The 17,767-nt window shown below is 49.2% G+C and overlaps 6 protein-coding genes across 6 annotated transcripts; 2 read left to right on the plus strand and 4 right to left on the minus strand.

The window, feature by feature from the left end:
• Positions 1–1,173: 1,173 nt before the first annotated feature.
• BDW74DRAFT_155268 (uncharacterized protein) lies at positions 1,174–2,638 on the minus strand. The gene is made up of 2 exons (XM_073724809.1): positions 1,559–2,638; positions 1,174–1,494 (listed from the first exon to the last, which is right to left on the minus strand). Exon 1 carries the CDS (start codon positions 2,259–2,261, stop codon positions 1,905–1,907), a length of 357 nt encoding a protein of 118 aa, XP_073582942.1. The 5' UTR covers positions 2,262–2,638; the 3' UTR covers positions 1,174–1,494; positions 1,559–1,904.
• Positions 2,639–3,079: 441 nt separating this feature from the next.
• Positions 3,080–3,721, minus strand: BDW74DRAFT_179302 (uncharacterized protein; the record flags this gene model as incomplete). Its single annotated transcript, XM_073729438.1, has 2 exons — positions 3,080–3,194; positions 3,264–3,721. The coding sequence occupies 2 exons, from the start codon at positions 3,719–3,721 to the stop codon at positions 3,080–3,082; spliced, it is 573 nt and encodes a 190-aa protein (XP_073582943.1).
• Positions 3,722–4,697: 976 nt separating this feature from the next.
• On the plus strand, positions 4,698–5,219 carry BDW74DRAFT_179303 (uncharacterized protein; the record flags this gene model as incomplete). Its single annotated transcript, XM_073729439.1, has 1 exon — positions 4,698–5,219. One exon carries the CDS (start codon positions 4,698–4,700, stop codon positions 5,217–5,219), a length of 522 nt encoding a protein of 173 aa, XP_073582944.1.
• A 6,939-nt stretch (positions 5,220–12,158) lies between these two features.
• On the minus strand, positions 12,159–13,967 carry BDW74DRAFT_33013 (glycoside hydrolase family 88/105 protein). Its single transcript, XM_073732537.1, has 3 exons — positions 12,943–13,967; positions 12,460–12,890; positions 12,159–12,367 (listed from the first exon to the last, which is right to left on the minus strand). Exons 1-3 carry the CDS (start codon positions 13,568–13,570, stop codon positions 12,281–12,283), a joined length of 1,146 nt encoding a protein of 381 aa, XP_073582945.1. The 5' UTR covers positions 13,571–13,967; the 3' UTR covers positions 12,159–12,280.
• BDW74DRAFT_33005 (cytochrome P450) lies at positions 13,756–15,866 on the minus strand. Its single transcript, XM_073732536.1, has 2 exons — positions 14,406–15,866; positions 13,756–14,356 (listed from the first exon to the last, which is right to left on the minus strand). The coding sequence occupies exons 1-2, from the start codon at positions 15,526–15,528 to the stop codon at positions 13,941–13,943; spliced, it is 1,539 nt and encodes a 512-aa protein (XP_073582946.1). The 5' UTR covers positions 15,529–15,866; the 3' UTR covers positions 13,756–13,940.
• A 1-nt stretch (position 15,867) lies between these two features.
• Positions 15,868–16,347, plus strand: BDW74DRAFT_33028 (uncharacterized protein). Its single transcript, XM_073732538.1, has 2 exons — positions 15,868–16,234; positions 16,307–16,347. The coding sequence occupies exon 1, from the start codon at positions 15,945–15,947 to the stop codon at positions 16,161–16,163; it is 219 nt and encodes a 72-aa protein (XP_073582947.1). The 5' UTR covers positions 15,868–15,944; the 3' UTR covers positions 16,164–16,234; positions 16,307–16,347.
• Positions 16,348–17,767: the final 1,420 nt, after the last annotated feature.

The raw sequence follows: 17,767 nt of genomic DNA on the forward strand, positions 1-17,767 counted from the left end.
CCCCCTGTCCCACTTCCCGAGGGTAATGCGATAAGCCTATCGCGCTAGACAGAATCTCTCGATCGATCAGTGGAGGGGCTGTCCTCGGCTGGGACTGCTCTCGGAGATACTCCGCAACCCCCACGGCAACATACGGGTGACGTATACCTTATGATTCTATATCGCTCGCAGTTTACCAGAGTTGAGAATAGCGGGAGGTTAGGGAAATTATTCTATGCGAGGCTTTTTCGCTGACTATGTTTACTGTCGTGTATCCATCAATCCGGACCGGGTTTCCTTTTCTAGGGCTACGCTCCTGAGTGAGAAGATGCTTCTCGACAACGAATTTCAAGCTGCCTCTCATCGGGATTTGCTTGAGAATTGGAAAATGGCTGGATAAGATACTGGATCCCGGCTCAACTCTTCGACACTCGGGGTCTTTCTGGTACGCAGGTTAGAACTATGCATTGGTCGGCTTCACATCGCACTGCATCTTTCCATTGCCACGAATCTGCCGCAATTTTCCATCCTGTCTAATGAGCACAGGACGGGTATGATGCATTGTCAGGCTTCGTACCCTGTACTCTACCGCGGGCATCATTGTCGCACTTGATGGCCGTCGAGAATACCCCTGAACGCCATCCGCTCTAACCGCGAGATCGGAGTTCATTTCACATCGCGACGAGGCTGGAGACGGGACAACATCGAATTTCGAGAACGACGCCATGGGGTTCGCTGATTGTCCTACTGGGCAATTAAACATCGCAATCTGCAGAACTCAGCCAGCCCGTCAGCTCGTGTAACAGCTCAACACACTTCAGCCATCCGTTCATCCGAATGTCAGCATCGCTCATCGGCCATTGGATGCCCTGAGATACAATGGCATTGCTTCGTAGAGGCAATTGATCCCGTGGGCTGGAGGCTGGAAAGAACATTAAAGCGCGGGGTGGATTGCAGAACGGGCTGGAAAGAGGAGGCGCGTCCAGTCCGCCGGCGTCCACGTTTTGCGCGCCCTGTCTCTCAGCTTGAGTTTCAATTGTGGCGGGCGGAAAAAGAAAAATGTACCGGCCGTTTATGATGCACGGGTCCACGGACGGAGAGCACGTACTCCGTAGGGGCGGTTTGCGAGTCTATACTAGTGTAGTACCGGGGATCACGCGACAGCCAAATCTCCAAGGATCATAGGATTCTAGGCGCTTCCCCGCCTTGGAGGCAATCTCCTTTCTTGGTGTACCGGTATGAACTCCGTCTCTACAACCAAATCTACCTTTGATCCAGACGCCGCCATTCAACGCACGCTTGGACGCTCAATTGCGGCTCTCGAACAAAGCCGGAGAGCGAAATAGCAGATCACACTCAATAACAACCTCTATAAAGATCTTCAAACAGTGATTCGTTGCGCTTTCTGTGAGGAGGGACTATACCCCTAAGTCCAGTTGAATTATAAGTCAATGATAGGTCCATGCCCTACGGGACTTGATCGCAGCTCTGCGGATATATAGCGGATAAACGAATGTAAGAAAGTCCACGGGTGGGCCGCTGAATATACGTCGTGCTAATAGAAGAGCGCATTTAATAGAAACCTCACATTTGACTCCCCTTTTCTCTCGTCCAGCGTATAAACGAATCATGGATCTCTGCTAGGCCCTTGGAATCGGCCGTGAGCTGCTTAAGGAGCCGGTCATTGCAAACCGTCTCTTCTGCCCGGAACATCTTTGTGATGAACATACCGAGGGAGACAGCGTTGGAGCCGTGGTGTGGAGTGCCTAGGAACGCAATACCCAATGTATCCTCTGCACTTCGACCATGGTCGCCTGCCTACTCCTTCGCAAGAATCATGGCCTTTTTGACCACAAGACCTCCAAGGCTGTGGGCCACGAAGAGGATTGTTCGGCTGGCCTTGAAGAGAAGGAGAAATCGTAAGCTTATTGAAGCCAGAATGGGCGGTCATTGTGATGGAGAGCACTTACCGGCATGTTATCACGTCTAGTGCCAGCCAAATCGCGGACCAAGTTTCTTGCATGATCCTGTATGTAATTTCCGCTGATTGACCCTTTCACTTCAAAGAGATCCGCATCGTACCCAAATGCAAGAATACGCGCTGACGGGAGATCGATGGGTAGGAGGTGAACCGGCCAGTATACACCTTTCCCCGGATGGAAGAAAGTCCTATCAGAGCGACCATTCAACCCGTGCACAAATACGACGTCGAATACAGGCTTAGACGGAGTATGTAGAACTCTTAAGCCTAGAGTTCGAGCTTGAGGAAATAGTTTCTGCATTGTGGGTTTCGCTCGGCCGGCCACCACGGTAGCGGAGCTCCTGACGGAATTGCCCTAGGTCTCATCCATCCTGGTCGATTCGGAGTCGGCAATATCTCGGTGATACGCGATTTCCAATACTCTTACGAGTGAGCTGAGGATTTACTCAGGAGAGGGTCAGGGGGAAAAACATTCAAAGGATTCGCAGAGAAGACATGAAATTCTGCGTTTGCGGCTCCGTTTGTTCTGAGTAAACACAGCCCGGCACAAGATTACATTGGCAAGACTCCAAGCCTTGCCTATAGGCTCTGGTTAATGATATGATAGATAGGTACTTTTGTTCAAACTAGCTCTTCTCTCTTCAAGAAAGCTATAGAGGTAAATCACGCAGAAAAAGCCATTGTAAAGTCTAAAGGTGTGTGCTCTCCATGCTCGCCGCACGGTCAAGCATACTGTGGAACATACCAAGATTAGATAAGAGATAAGAAGCAGACGATGGATGGTATGATAAACTGTATGCACTGCAAGAACGAAGATAGTAGTGATGATTACAACAGGCATGCCTTGCAGAATAGCCTTGAGAAAACAGAACATCCACAGAGGGTGCTAATGACAAAGAAATCAAGCCAACCAAAAACGATTTCAAGAGAGGACTCACCTTCTACTTACCTGTACAACCGACTCAGTTGTCCTTTAGAGCTCTGAATATATGGTTTGCGACGTTAGAACCTGTAAAGTGGAGTATATTAGAGGAGAGGAGAGGAGTGTAGGACGTACGATACGATGGAGGAGCCTCAAAGCCAGAAGATCTAGTAGCTGACGATCTAGTGACAGATGTATCAGTAACCTGAGCAATAGCAGTAGCATAGTCCGGGGGAGGGCTCATTAGGGGGAAGAGTCTGACCAGCAGGAGGATCGGTAGCAGTAGCGCCAGGCCTAGCCATAGCCGCTCCCCTAACCGCGTCAATCACTTCATGAAACCTGAAGTTACAACTATGATTATATTCCCCCGGCGAAACATACTCCTTGTTAGCTTGACGGAGGGCTTCCTCGCTGTCGAACTGGACTTGAGATCCAGCATAGGTATTGGGTATGGAATTGTGCCAAAGGGCATAGAGAAGATCTCCTTTGTCAAGGTCGCCGATGTACCACTGTGGATTTGGAGGGCTTCTCCTCCTAGGAACTCTAGTAGCATGACCACCGGCCCTTAAATCCTCGATGACTTCATGGAATTTGCGGCTGTTATGATGGTGATACTCCACACGCAGCGCATAGTCATTCCTCAGGCATGCCTTGATATTCATTCCCAGTAGTTCATCGATGTTCCATTTCTGTTGCTCAGCTTGGCGTAGAGCTTCCTCTTCGTTATATGCGGTTTCACTGCCGAACAATGAAAGCGGCGTGGCATGGTGCCAGAGAGCGCGAAGGAGAACAGGCTTCTCAATGTCTCCGATGTAGTTGTTTCCTTTGTTATTGGACATTCTAGAAACTCTGCTAGCATACCAGCGAGCCCTTGCTCTTACCGCGTCAACAATATTGGAGAACTTGGTGAGACTGCACCTGTCATACTTATCAGGTACCGTGTATTCATCGGGGGATATTGATATTGATCTCCTTTCCCTGTAGGCTGCCAAAATTCCAATTCTGTCTCTCGGCTTGGTCCACAGCTTGTCCTTTATCATATGGTGTCTCGTCTTTTGGCGGCCAAGTTGGTTTGGCGTTGTGCCATAGAGCCTGGAGAAGGTTGGCCTTCCTCAAATCGCCAATGTAGTATCTACTACTGAAGGTCATCCTGGCATTTAAGGAGCGATCTGAGGATGGAATTGCGTAACCAAGAATGTTATGATGATGAAACACAAGTCAAACAGATGACTCGAGTGGTACTTATCCTCTCCACTCTTTTAAAGAGAACCTTTCCATTGTACCCCTTTCACATCTCTTTGTCGTGATTATTATCTGTGCGGCTGCACTGAATGCAGTATCAAAGGTCAATAAAAGCGTTAAAACAGACGTCAAAGGGGAGTCTAAGGACAAGTTTTACTAGCGTTGATCTGCCACTGGAAGGGGGTTGAGGCATGAAAGGACCAAGGCAACGCTGAACGGTGTCATCTCCTCATGGAAACAAAGCTGAAGATTTTCTTCCTTTGTGCGGTCTAACAAAGGATAGTTCATGTCCATATGTTTCATGTTCCAGGTCGAAGAGCCCTGGCAATAACTACCTCAGCATCCTTGATATGATTGGCAGTCTAGTTCCGCCACATGCACAAACTTCATACGTCCGGCGTGTAAAATCACCCGGGGGGGGGGGGGGGGTGTCCTTCTATAAAGGGCGCTGTATAGTGCTTTATTTATTCCAACTGCGTTTATATATCGCTACCCTGCCTACCATAACTACTCAACTCTTGCACTATTTCCTCTAACAAATATATCCAAGAGAAGGCTCCACCAGCCATTCATATGCCCAGAACTACATTCTTCACCCCCCTCCCCACGACAACAGTCTACATCGGCGACCTCAACAAGCTCAACCTCCTGTACGCCCTCTGGCGCTGCTCCTACCCCCTCCTCGACCATCCAGACCTGCCAACCCAACCCGTATTCAACAAGCAGCTCGCCCTTCGCGCAGCCGCCCACACAAACTGGAACTTCAACTACCTGCAGGGCCGGCTGATCCGCGCGAACCTGTCGGGGTCCGAGGTCGATCCGTCGGGATATGACGCGTGGAATGGGCCCGGTGCCTTTAAGCGCATTGCCGTCGGCGTGGGTATGCTTGGTGTGAACTTTGAGGCGGGTCTGGCGAGGCAGGGGCTTGCGAGGGCCGCGCTTGTTAGGGCAGCGCCTTGTACGGGGGCTGTGGCAGTTGTCCCGCCTGCTAGGGGTGTGCCTAGGGGTGTGCGTAAGGCTGCTGCTGGGAATGGTGGGCAGGCGAGGGGTCAGAAAGCGGGCTTTCGGAGGCGCCTTGGGAGGCTTTTTGGTTAGGTTTCTTTGGTTGCGTAAATTTGCTTTGCTTTGTGTATCGCTTTAGGGCTGCGGTGTGCTTTTGGGTTACGCTCGTATTTAAGTCTTTGTGTCCATATCTGTCCAGCCGAGGAAGGTACTGTAAGAGTTTTATGTTGTAGCATTCGCTATAGGATAGCTGATTCAAGTTTACGTATTATGTTTTGTCTTCTTGTACTCCGTTCGAATGAAGACTGACATCATGGTAGATCAGAGATATTACTATGATAACTAGCCCTTCAATGGCAATTCTGGACAGAGCAGAGCAGCACAAGGAATCCATGAATGCGACAGATTGAACAACGAAATTGCAGAGATAATACTATGCGGTCCCTCTTTGAGTATTCGCAACGCCCTGGGAACTGTGGTTCAAGCTGTTCGTTAACTAGTACGACTGAAATCTCCAAACCTCTTGGTTCGTACCTAAGGGTATTCCCAGCTGTTGATCCTTCTGGAAGACTTGTTGATATGAACGCCCAGGAAGCTAGCTCTTTGAATAAATGCTTTGAAGCTGCCTATCTTTGGAGTTTTACCCCAGCGACCATCTACTAGTTGGAGGGTCTTGCGCAGCCCTCACCTGATTTCGAGCCTCCTTGTTTCTTGATCGGCGCAGACTTGACCTATCCAGTCTATAGTAGTGTTCCTGTCTTTGTATATGCACGGCTTAAGGCGAAGACGCGGCCAGGTATATAGATAGAGAAGCACAAGGAAATTGTATTAAATTAAGTCAACTCACTCAATGCGCTGCCTACTATGGTAGTAAAAGAAGAGCAATATTAGGCACTCGCCATACATTATCCATAGCTAGGAGCTTGTTAAAACCGCTAGGTTAGACTCTAGGCGCTAAACGCAGGTAGGCCAAGAACAATACTCTAAATTACCATTACTAGGTTAATTAATGGGTATGTAAACTCATAGTACCTATGCATGTATAGTACCATACTATGTAGCCGCAGTAAGACCTTGAAATCAGTTATTTAACTACCTATTTACAGGAGAAAAAGGTGAGGGTCCATCTGCGGTACCTATGGGATGGCTATAGGTACTTCGTGTGATCAGCGTAACCCGTACGCCTGGCTTTAGGGTGTGTTAAGAGGAAGAGAACAGGGGCAGGCAATACCCTCCGACTTAGCATCCTTTCACGTTCTTAGGCCCCTGCTAATACTGCCAGTTCTCCTGCCAACCTAGGTTCTAGTTCTAACGCTCATCGTACGTACAATGTGTTTACTCCCCTTCCAACTTTTTCTTCGGTTCCCGTTTTACCTAGTGCTAATCGCAGCATCTAGAGCCTTGAATAGCTGGAGTAATCATGTAGGTAGGATGCCGGTTACGGTTATATATAAATACTTGGCTGACTAGTTACTAGTTTTGTATTTCGAGTGCCTTGACCTTCTGCCATTCTTAGTACTTCGTGGGCTTGATCTACTAGAACCATATATATCCTGAATACCTTTACTCAAAACAACCGGTCTCAAGTCTACCATTTTGCCGTACAAACATACTACTAGTAGTCATTGAAGCACTCGAAGTCTCTGTTACCGCCGGGGGTTTTGCTTACTTTGTTTGGGCCCTGCTTGAGTGTTCCTACCTACCTACCTGCTGTCTCTTCTAATTGCCAAATGAGGGATTGCATGTTGGCGTCTTCTTGTGCGCATCCTCCAAGTTCCCCTCTTTTACCGCCACCAAGATATCGATTGATAATTGGTGCGTTTTACGGTCGTTTCTGGTTATTTGATTACTTTCATGCAATCAAATCTCTATTTGCATAACTACTTCGCAGTGTGAATTGGCAACCTTCAAATATATATGGTACTGATTATAACAAGGTGACTTTGTAGCAGCCTTCTAGGATCACTTCTCAGACATCCATGATATTTTAGTAAAATCTTTTGCTATTATCCTTGCTGATATTACAGGTTATCTACGCAATGCGTACAGATTATATCAAAGTTCTACCGTATCTTCCCTCTTCATTATGCGTGGTCAAGTTTCGTCGTGCCGTACCCACCTGGTGGCAGAATCTGTGACCTTATATATCATGTCTTCCTTAAAACCCCGCGATCACTAGATCTATTCGGCGGATACCGTAGGCTACCTACGTTGGTAGTGGCCATTTATTTGATGCTTCGCAGAAGGGACTTCAAGTCCACTTGGCTATTTCCACCGCTCTCGCGTACCTTTCCTCTCCCATACCATATACACCTAGGGCTAAAAAGAACCGCCAACGCATCCTAGAGTGTATTTGCGCAGGTTCTCTTGTCCCTTCTGGTAACTAGGTCTTCAGATGACCTTTGGAAGCTGGAAAACAAAGCGGAAAATTTGTCCCTTCATTGAAAGGATCTTGAAGACAAACTACATCTATTGGATAATATTTACGCGGAGCCACGTAATAGGGTTGTATAAACTCACACAACAGCCCAGTCTTCCTTTGTCTGCTTATTAGTCCTTTGTTACTATAAAGTACTACACTTTGTCCCTCTAAAATGTCCTTCTGTCATCAGTACCATTCTTTATTCGTTTTTTATTATTCTCATTCAAAGGCACTCATGCCTGCCCAATTCACCAGTGTAACATAAATAGCATACATACAGCCTCACCACCGCTTCTAAATGCAAAAGTAATCAACTATCAATACATGAAAATCAGATTACAACCTATAAAAGTCAAAACCCACGCTGTTAGTCCATTACCAATGATGTTTGGTCGCCGTTCATCTTTTGAAATGGAACTGGAGGAAGACATGGCAGACCTGGTCGATATCACAGGCCTTGATAAACTCAAGCTCTTAGAATACCTATGGAAGTCATCAGAAACCTCCCTTCGAACCAATCCGATGTATTCAACACAGAGGATGCGCGGGTTGAGGCAGAGGCGTGTAACTGGTGGTTTCGTGACCTGGTGCAGGGCAGGGTAATCCGAGCCTGGCTACGCGGCGATGAGACAGACCCAACCGAGTACGATGCGCACAACAGGCCATGCAGTTTCCAGGCGATTGTGGACTGGGTCAGGTTCCACTACCCGTTAACTGATTTCGCGTCAGTTGTTCCAGTTGAAACTGTCAATATCAGCGGTCTTGATAAACCTGCACTCCTGAGGACACTGTGGCAGGCATCCAAACCCGCCCATCGCCATCGTACTGACTTTTTTAACGCGGGGGATGCACTGGTTGAAGCGCGTCGTGTGAACTGGTGCTTCACAGACTTGGTGCAAGGAAGGGTAATTAGAGCAAACTTACCAGGTGACGAGGTGGAACCCCGTGGTTATGATCAACATAACGGGACAGGTTCGTCCAAGACCGTTGTCGATTACATGAGAGCTTTGCATACAGGGCCTAGGGCTGACCAGGGGCGTCAAGGAGATACAGTAATGGATGCCGCTCCTCCACCCTATAGTGCTTTTGCTTCAGCCTCTTTGGGTGCTGGCGATTATCCTTCTTATCCTCCGCCCCCTTATAGTCATTTCCCTATTTCTAACTTGTTTCTATGGCCGAGATATGCTCATATCCTTTCCAGGACCCTGAAGTTCAATACAAGAGGCTGCGTGACTGTATTCTCTCTTCTTCTAATAAAGATGCCCTCTCCATCTGTTCTCAGCTAGTTCTATAGTCGTTTTACCTTTAACCGTGCAATGAAACCTCTAATCGTCCAAATACTTTGCGGTAACAAACGCCATTCTCTTCGTATGTTGATCTGGTTTGTAATGTAGCGGCTTTGTAGCAGCTCTTCGAGATATCTACGCAGGCACCACATCTGCAACATAAACCCTGCCGCCGATGGTCTTCTCCATTTCGATCATTTCCTTTATCATGGAAAGATTGGGAGTTCTTCAGGTACATCGTGATGCTTATGGGGGTTGAGGCGGCCTACCGACTCTAGGCGCTTGAATTCCATCATGATGTACAACCCATGCGTTGTACAAGGCTCTCTGTATCCCAAACTAACAAAGAGTTCTCGCTCTTTATGTATACCACCACTATCTTTATTCTAGAATAAAGATCTTGTACTAGCCTGAAAGGCCTTTTACATGTCTTCTTTGTTCGAGCCAAAGAAATTCGTGTTTTTTTTTTCCTTACAGGATCAAAGAGATTCTCCTTGTGCCATTGTATAACTGTACAATTACTAATATCACAATGAACATTAATAACCAAATGTAACTTGTGATGTTTGCGTTCCTCAAAGATATTAGGCAATATAAATAAACGCAAGTTTCTCCCTCTCCTATGCCACTTTTACTCAGATTGACCCTCACACTCCACATTTTTATCTACTTTAATAACCATTCACATCTGCAAAGTGTCTTCGCCCACCAACAGCGGATGCTACATTGGTGACCTCAACAAAGAGGACCTTCTCTATGCCCTGTGGGAAAACACCACGCCCGCCTTATTTTTCACCCTAAACCGCGCAGTCCAGCCACCATCCTACAATCGTGAAGCAGTTCACTGGAACATGCAGTGCTTCCGGGGCGAGGTGAGGTTCTTATCCCGGCGGCCTTTATGGTAAGCCGTTTTTTTTTTTGTTTTTTTTTTTCTTTTCTTGCCAAGGGTTCTCTTTGTGTCGAGATCTCGTTTGTTTGCTAACAGCTTGCAGGATATGGCGAGGTTTCGCTCGCGCGGTGATCTTGGGTACCAGTGCGTTATGACGGATTTGCGGCGTTGGGTGCAGTTGTTGAGTGGCTTGACTCGGGTAAGTTTCATGGTTCTTTGAGGATACCATCTAGATAATGCTTTGTAGAAACAGATGACCCGCCGCCGGTCTACTCTCTATAGTGTAACACTCGTTTTGAGATGTGAGCCTATCCAATAGTGGAAGATGTGATGAGCTGCTCGACGCTCAGGATCACGCTGCTGGATGATTAATACGCAGATCATCATTTTGTACCTAAGAGATCCAAGCCCCCATTCGACTAGTTCATATGAATTGACATGTTGATTCTCTTCCTGACTGTTTGTGGTACTTTTTAAGAGCTTTTACTGTTATTTGTCTTTGATGGCGCTTTGCAGTATGTTTTGTTGTTTAATAAGGTGTTGCGGTGATTTCAACGATATCTCCAATTTAGGCAGACTGATAAGACTTGAGAATCTAAGTGTTGTCCACAGCGTTGATTGGGATGATGGGTCATCAAGATCCATGCGCATCGTTCAGACCGTACTGGTAGCACCCGTAGACCTTAGGGCACGGCCCAGTTCAACCCTAACTGCGTAAACTTTATGCACTCTACGAAAGTATATGGCAGTACAAAAGCCCCAGATATTCGGGTTTACCCCGAACCTCTAGATAAGCTCAATTAATTATAGAATCTACGATGGGACTCGAATCGAATATTGATAACAAGCAACAAACGCCGCTAACACTGATTCTATGACATGACTGAAAATAACTATACAAAGTTCACAAGCAGGAGAGAGCGCGATAGGCACGTCTTATCTAGACCAGCTAAAGCGACCGGGCAGCCCAGGAGGCCAGTCTGCGCTACCCATATAACGAGGCTTGATTTTTGGATCTCTGGGGTTCCCCCGGCGGCAATGGCAGCGAATGAGGTATAGAGAAACCGACCAACTCTGCCCTAGATCTGGCGAAGGATATTCGCGAGTATCAGGGATAGAAGCAGTGGCGACAGCGGTATCAGGATAAGAACGAGTGCTAAACTCAGGATTGGTGGTAGGGCTAGCGCTATGGTCCACAGCGGAATCGACCTTGTCGTCCACGTTAGTTCCATGTTGAGCCTATTCTGGGAATGTAGGTGGTAGTCTTGTGAGTAAGATATAGATGATGCAAGAGAGGGAGTTGTAATCTTAGGCAGTCGCTTGAGTAATTGTGGTAAAGTATTGCTGCCTAGAATGAAGGCAGATCTGGGTATCTTATACAGACATTTAACAAGGCAGAGGACAAAGTGAAAGAAAGAGCTATATATCATGACACAGCTAGAGAACCAAGCATCTTTGAGGATGTTTTACCCGCCATTCACTGCGAAATAAGTACTCGGGAGTATTCTTTGTAACAGCCCATTCACTTAACCATGCTCCCCATCTACAGAAGTCTCTAACAGACGCTATAAATCCTCATTGTCGGCTTCCTCCTAAACTCAACCCAAACCATTCAAAAATAACTCAAAAAAAGCCAACCTTCTTTCCTCAAGAGCCCGTCACCTTCAAAGTCTCCAACCAGAACTTACTCTGCAATTCTGAAACCCTCAGTACACAGTCATGTCCACCAAGTTCTACGCTGAGTCCCTTGTTCTGAATCGCGATGATCGCGAGACGATCGTCAATGCATGGGCTTACTACAACCAGATCAAGGAGGATCCGGAACAGCCTGAGAACCCCTTTGGGAACCGAAACGCGATGGGCGAAACTAGATCTGTCACTATTATTAAGACTAACTATAGCACCGATGCTAACGCCAAGTCTAAGACTGAGACTGACGCCGAGTCCAAGTCTGGGTCTTCTGCGGGCACAAATGTTACCGCTACTACTGCCACTGCTGACATTACTGCCACTACTGCCACGGCCACGGTTACTGCTACTGCCATAACTATCACCCCTGCTACTCCGAAGCTGATTACTGTGAGTGAGCCAGCACCCTCTACTCCTCCTACTTTTGCTCCTGCTACTGCTACAGCTATAGCCATGCCTATTGAGCCCGTCAGAGCAAAGCTCGTTACCTTAGGGCTCTCTGCTTCTGCTTTTGGTACGCCTACCTCCTCAAGTACAGCTACTGACAACGAGACCGATGGCATGCTGGATGGCAGTACAAGGTGCAGCCGCAGTTGGCTCGCTCGGTTGTTCTGTTGTTTCTGATGCCGTGATGAACTTTTCTCGTGGTGTCGGGTTTGTACCAAAGTGTAATTTAACCGCGTTGATGCCATCCAATGTCCTAATGGTGAGCCAGCATGTAGTCGTCGTTGCAAGAGAATGTCTTGTCATTTATAGTTTCCAAAAGAGTAGCGTTGTGGTGAGTCGGAACTGTACAGTGATATGTCGCTTGGTTGGCTGCATAGGTAGCCAGCATCAGACGTCTAGCAATGATCTATCGCCCCTTCACTCAATATGCCTCCAGCTCATAGCTCGCATAGATAAAAGGCCCAGCACCCTTATAATCATTCTGCACGACAGGAACAGAGACATAATACTAGATAGCAAAGTCAGCCCCATCCGCACACAACCATAACCCCCGAAACGAAAAAGAAAACCTTAGGAAAAAACCTTAGGAGAAGAACATACCTCAAACGACCCATTCCCACTCAAACTCCCCACCTGCACGGTCCCCTCCCAATTCAACGTGCCATTCGCATTGGCCGACAAAAACTCCTCCGTGAGCAAAGCATACCCATCCCTCGCAACACCGCCATACTCCCGCGCCGGTATAAAGCCCTGCCGCACCCCGCGCAGCAGTGCATACGTGAACATCGCGCTCGCGCTGCTCTCGATGTAGTTGCGCGGGTCGGCCGGGTACGGCGGGTCCTGGATGAGCCACCACCCGCCCGACGCGTCCTGGCTGTTCTTGACTGCGCGCGCGAGGCTCTGGAAGCGCGAGACTGTCCGCTTGTACCCCGCGTGTGACTTGGGGAAGTACTCCAACAGCTCGAGGAGGGAGATGAAGTACCAGCCGACGGCGCGGCTCCAGACGTGTGGGGCGGCGCCGGTGATGGGGTCTGTGATACATGTCAGTAGGGTAGGGTTTATTAAAAAGAAGGGAAAACGTACCAGCCCACACAGCAACACCGCTAGCATCGTACCCGTGAAACAACAAGCCCGTCTCATTGTCGCGGGTATGCGCTTCGATCAAGTCATACTGGCGGATAATATCGTCCCACGCCGTGACATTCCCGGGCTCAAACCACGCCGTCCACTGCGCGTAGAAGTTCGACGCCATGTACAGCCCATCCAGCCACATCTGATTCGGGTACGTCGGGCGCCGGTGCCAGAACCCCCCGTCTGCATTACGCGGCGTGAAATCAAGCTGCTTGCGCAGCCCCTCCGCCGCAATCTTGTACTTGGCCTCGCCGGTCTCCGTCCACAGCCAGAGCAGGTTGCGCCCGATGCGGATGTCGTCGAGGGAGAGGGTCGATGTTATGGGTTCCACGAGGGTTCCGTCGTCGTTGACCACCCCGTCGATCTGCGCCTTGATGTAGTTGAAGTACTCGGGGTTGCCGGTTTTGTTGTATGCGTATTCGACGCCCGTGTAGAGGACTGCGTAGGCGTAGTTACGCGAGTAGGTGACGCCTTTGCTGAGGAAGGATTCCGCGAGCCATTCTGTGTAGTTGGCTGCCTTGGTTGCGGTGGCTGCGGTGGCTAGGAGGAGGGCCGACTTGGCGATTGAGAGCCCGCGCATTTTGGGTGCCTGTGCCTGTGCTTGTGCTTGAGTTGGAGATTAAGCAAGCTGGGCATGCTGGGCTTTTTATAATTTGACGGAGCTACGCCTGAAGGAGCTGTCGATCGCGACCCCTGCAGACGGAGAAATTACAGCGCTTCTCCGCACCGGAGAAATTCAGTCCTTCAGACAGCTTGGCAGGTTTAGCTGCTTCACGGAGATTGTGGAATAACTTAATAAAATGGTCATCATTCATAATAGTACAATAATAGCGGGGAAATTGTCATATCTGCAGCCCGTCTTGCTCCGGTATATCACGCCATGTACAAAAGCAGAGCGACACCCGAGCTGAGTGGTTTGTTTGTCACCATTTCGACAGGGATAAGACTCGCTAATGCCGGAGACTGACTAGGGTCCCGTTGTGGGAAGACAAAGTCAACGTTAGTTTTTCCTCCCACGGGCCAGGGTCGCGACTTTCAAGAACCGAGAACCGCTGGGCGAGGCGAGTCGTGACATATCCCGCTTCGGTCAATGCATACTGCTGGCCGACGCAAATACGAGGTCCCCCATTAAACGGCAGGTACTCCCAGCCGGGCCGTAGATCTATCCATCGCTCGGGTCGGAACTCCTCCGCGTCGGGGCCGTAAAAGTCTTCGCGGCGATGCATGGCGTAGACACTATACGCCACTGCCGTGCCCTTGGCGACAAAAACAGGCGACTGGCCATCAGGGCCGCCACCAACGGGGAGGACAGTGTCGTTGATTGCAGTGCGTGAGTTGACGGGGACAACGGGGTAGAGACGGAGAGCTAACCGGTTAGCGATGATTTGTCCGAAGAAGCTTAAACTTGAACTTACTCTCGTTGAGACAGTACTTAAGGTACTTCATATTCCGCAGCTGTTCGTAAGTCGGAGCACGACCTTCTAATGTCGCGACCTCTTCTTGCAATTTGGCCCAGATTTTCGGGTGCTTTGCCAGCAGGAAGAACATGTTACTCAAAAGTGAAGCCGTCGTATCGCGACCGGCTAGCAGAATGTTCAACAGTTCATCTCGGATGCGTCGGCGATCGCCTGTCTGTTGTGCCAGTCCGTATAGGAACATGTATCGGCGTTCCGCGGCCTCGTCGACCACCTTCTCATTACCAGCATTTTCGCGCAACTTAATAGCCTTGTCGACAAATTGGTCCATGGTTTCGTGGCAGATGCGATGCGACTCGACAGCTTTCGGGTCATGGTTGAGGAACATCAGAGGACCGTACCGGCCATTCTTTGAGATATTGTCGAGCGAATAGTTGAATGCTTCAGCAAAGTCAGGCTCATCGGTTTCGACCCCCGATCGACGCTTCTTCAAGCTGTGCACATTGTGGCCGCACAAGAATTCAGTCGCAGAGTCGATGGTGTACCCGAAGAACAGCTCCTGCAGATCAACAGTGCTGCCGTCGGCGGGTATGAGCGCAAAGAGGTCGTCCATCATCTCTTCGAAGATCTCGAGATGTGCGACCTGCTCTTTGACAAAGTTGGGCCGGATCATATAGCGCGAGCGAGCCCAGTCCTCGCCGTCGGTGGTGAAGATGCCGTGGCCCAGGAGCGGACCGAAGATCTGGATGCGGTCGCCCATGCTGTAGTCGTTGAACTTGAGCGACAGGACGGTTTTGATGTTTTGCGGATCGCGCGTCACAAGCATAGGCGTGGTGATGCGCTGGCCTCGATGGGTGTTGCCATAATCTTCGAAGCGTTTGACATTGTTCTCCAGCAATTTGCGTTCCTTGGCCGCTTTGCCCAGAAAGTAGAGCCTGTCGAGCGCAAAGAAGGGATCGTAATTGCGTATTTTCCCAACAACAGGTTCACAGCCGTTCTCTTTTACAAATTTGTGTTGTCTCCATTTTTGATGAAAGTACGAGAGAACGTAGAACACAAGTGAGAGACCAACCACGACAGCGAGAGGCTGCCGATAAGTTTCAACCAGATCGAGGAGCGCCATGCTGAAAGTATTAGGCAGTCTCGCCCATTGTTGTTGTTGTGGTAGAGGCGGGATCAAAGACCTTTAAAAACAAGGCGTGGAATGTGACGTGCCTCGACGGCTGAACGGTCTATCCGAGGGCGAAGAACCAAGGTCGCAGTCGATGACTTTTGGCGCGCAGAGATTGGGCGCTCCGTATGAGAACAAAGGGGATCCCGCGTGCGGGCGCTCCTAGTGGCCCAGTGTTTGTCTCCGACCCCGACAGCGGGGAATTCCACGCCGATCCTTCGATCGCAGCCGAGGCTCTTTCCCTGCACGCTGGTTTGAGGCCTCGACTGGACTCGGACTCATTCACGGTCGGCTGATACACAAGCCACCGCCATCCCCAGCTCAGCTTTCTCGTATTGGGATACTGATGCTGATGCTGATGCTGGTTGATGACATCAGGCAGCGTGGCACTCACGTGGCGGTGTTTCAGGTTGGAGGGAGCTTCTAGCCGAACTCTATCGCTGTCAGTGTCTATCCCGGAGGGTCTTTCATCCGCCTCCGTCTCCGTCCCAGGCTCCGTATATCCCGATTCCGAGTACAACTACACCCTTGACTCCGTGAGTCTCATCTGTGGAATAGAGGCATTCTTGCATCTGACCTGGCGGTGACTCAATCCAAAGGTGCTGTACGTTTCTTACCTGAGCAGGTTCGCAAAGTGTGGGTGCCTACGGGCTCTATGGTAAGAAACATATATTTCTGCTTACCCGGCTGTACGCGAGACTGATTGTGAGATCCCTTATATCATTAAAAGTATTGTATGCAAAAGCATATAGCATCCCGCCTAAAAGTGACTCATAATCATCTCTAACCCGACACCTAGGTGTCAGAAAATAAAACATCGAGTCTTAAGTAATCTCTAACAAGTACTCCCTTTACAACTCCTTCTGAGACCTGGTTGAAGCACTCATGGACCCCCAGTATCAGATAAAAGACTCCTATACACGCTTCTTTGGGACGGTAGTTGTTCCATGCAAGTCAGAATTGCGTTGTACCCCATTACAAAGATTGTACCCTCGCGCGCTTGAAAGAGGCACTCGGTCTATATTGCACATAGAACCTTCGGGTTTCATCGGTCCTGGCTCTCCACGATCGATCTATCTAGTGATGATAACTAGAATGCTCTCTGGCACTAATTAGGTCTCATCGCCTTCATGCCGAGGATTAACTATAATATCTAGGCGCCCATCCCTGTCTAGACAGCGATAAAATACGACTTGCGAGAGTGCCAACGCAGTATCAAGCGCGTTCCCAGCATGGGTTCCCCAAAAGCCCACAGTTGATTTACAAAAACATCATGACTCACTATCAGCACCACTCTCCGCTCCCAAGAAATGACGCATGACTCATTGCTGCCTACTCCGGAGTAGAGCCAGCCATCTTATGTAAGGTCAGTGGCAGCTAACCCTGCAGCGCGTGGTCATAGCGGCCGTGGGGATATCCTACCCCCTTGTGGAAATACATTTTTGCTTCTGGAAAAAGGATCCTAGCGAATCTCCATTAGGTAGTGGGCTGCAGAGCGCATGTTGGCGTTTACGCCACACTGTATCATTCCTGCGACGACGGGATGGCTGGGGATCGGCGGTTGTCAGTCCAATTGTTCAAGGCTCAGCTAATGGTCGTGATAGGTGACTAGATGGTTTTGATAAAGATCCAGATAGAGGCAAGAGTGCTTTTGATGATTTTGCAAGGGAAAGCGCCTTGAGAGTACTATAGGTCTTCGGCATGAACCTAGTATAGCAGTGTTAGGGCTACGCGTATAGGTAGGGTAACAACAAAGTGCAGTACCTAGGTACGGAGCCCTACTCCGTACTTCGGTGTGATAATCCCTTAATCTCATCGGATCTCCTCGTAGCATCTCCATACCTAAAAATAGGCTTGATTCAGCGCACCTACAGGACCTTGTTGCCTCCCTATGACCGAACCTGCTCGAAACTGTAGCGTAGGTGACGCTATCGAGGGTCGAAACTCTTTGCTTCGCTTATCACAACCTGTTAATTATCGAGTCATGTCGATCCAGATCGCTCTAACAAGGTCGAGCCGCAGGTGAATCGAGCTACTGGGGCGCATCCATCGGCCATCGCGCAACTGCCCAGGCGCGCGACATTTTTCGAGATGCGTCTGGAAGGATTGGGGCGTGTATGGCATAAATTGATGGGGAATTCTTCGAAAACCGCTGGTTACCGATGGTGCGCGCCCTATTGATAGATCTGAC

The sequence above is a fragment of the Aspergillus multicolor genome (genome assembly GCF_047715735.1).
Source record: "Aspergillus multicolor strain CBS 133.54 unplaced genomic scaffold BDW74scaffold_16, whole genome shotgun sequence".
NCBI lineage: Eukaryota > Fungi > Ascomycota > Eurotiomycetes > Eurotiales > Aspergillaceae > Aspergillus > Aspergillus multicolor.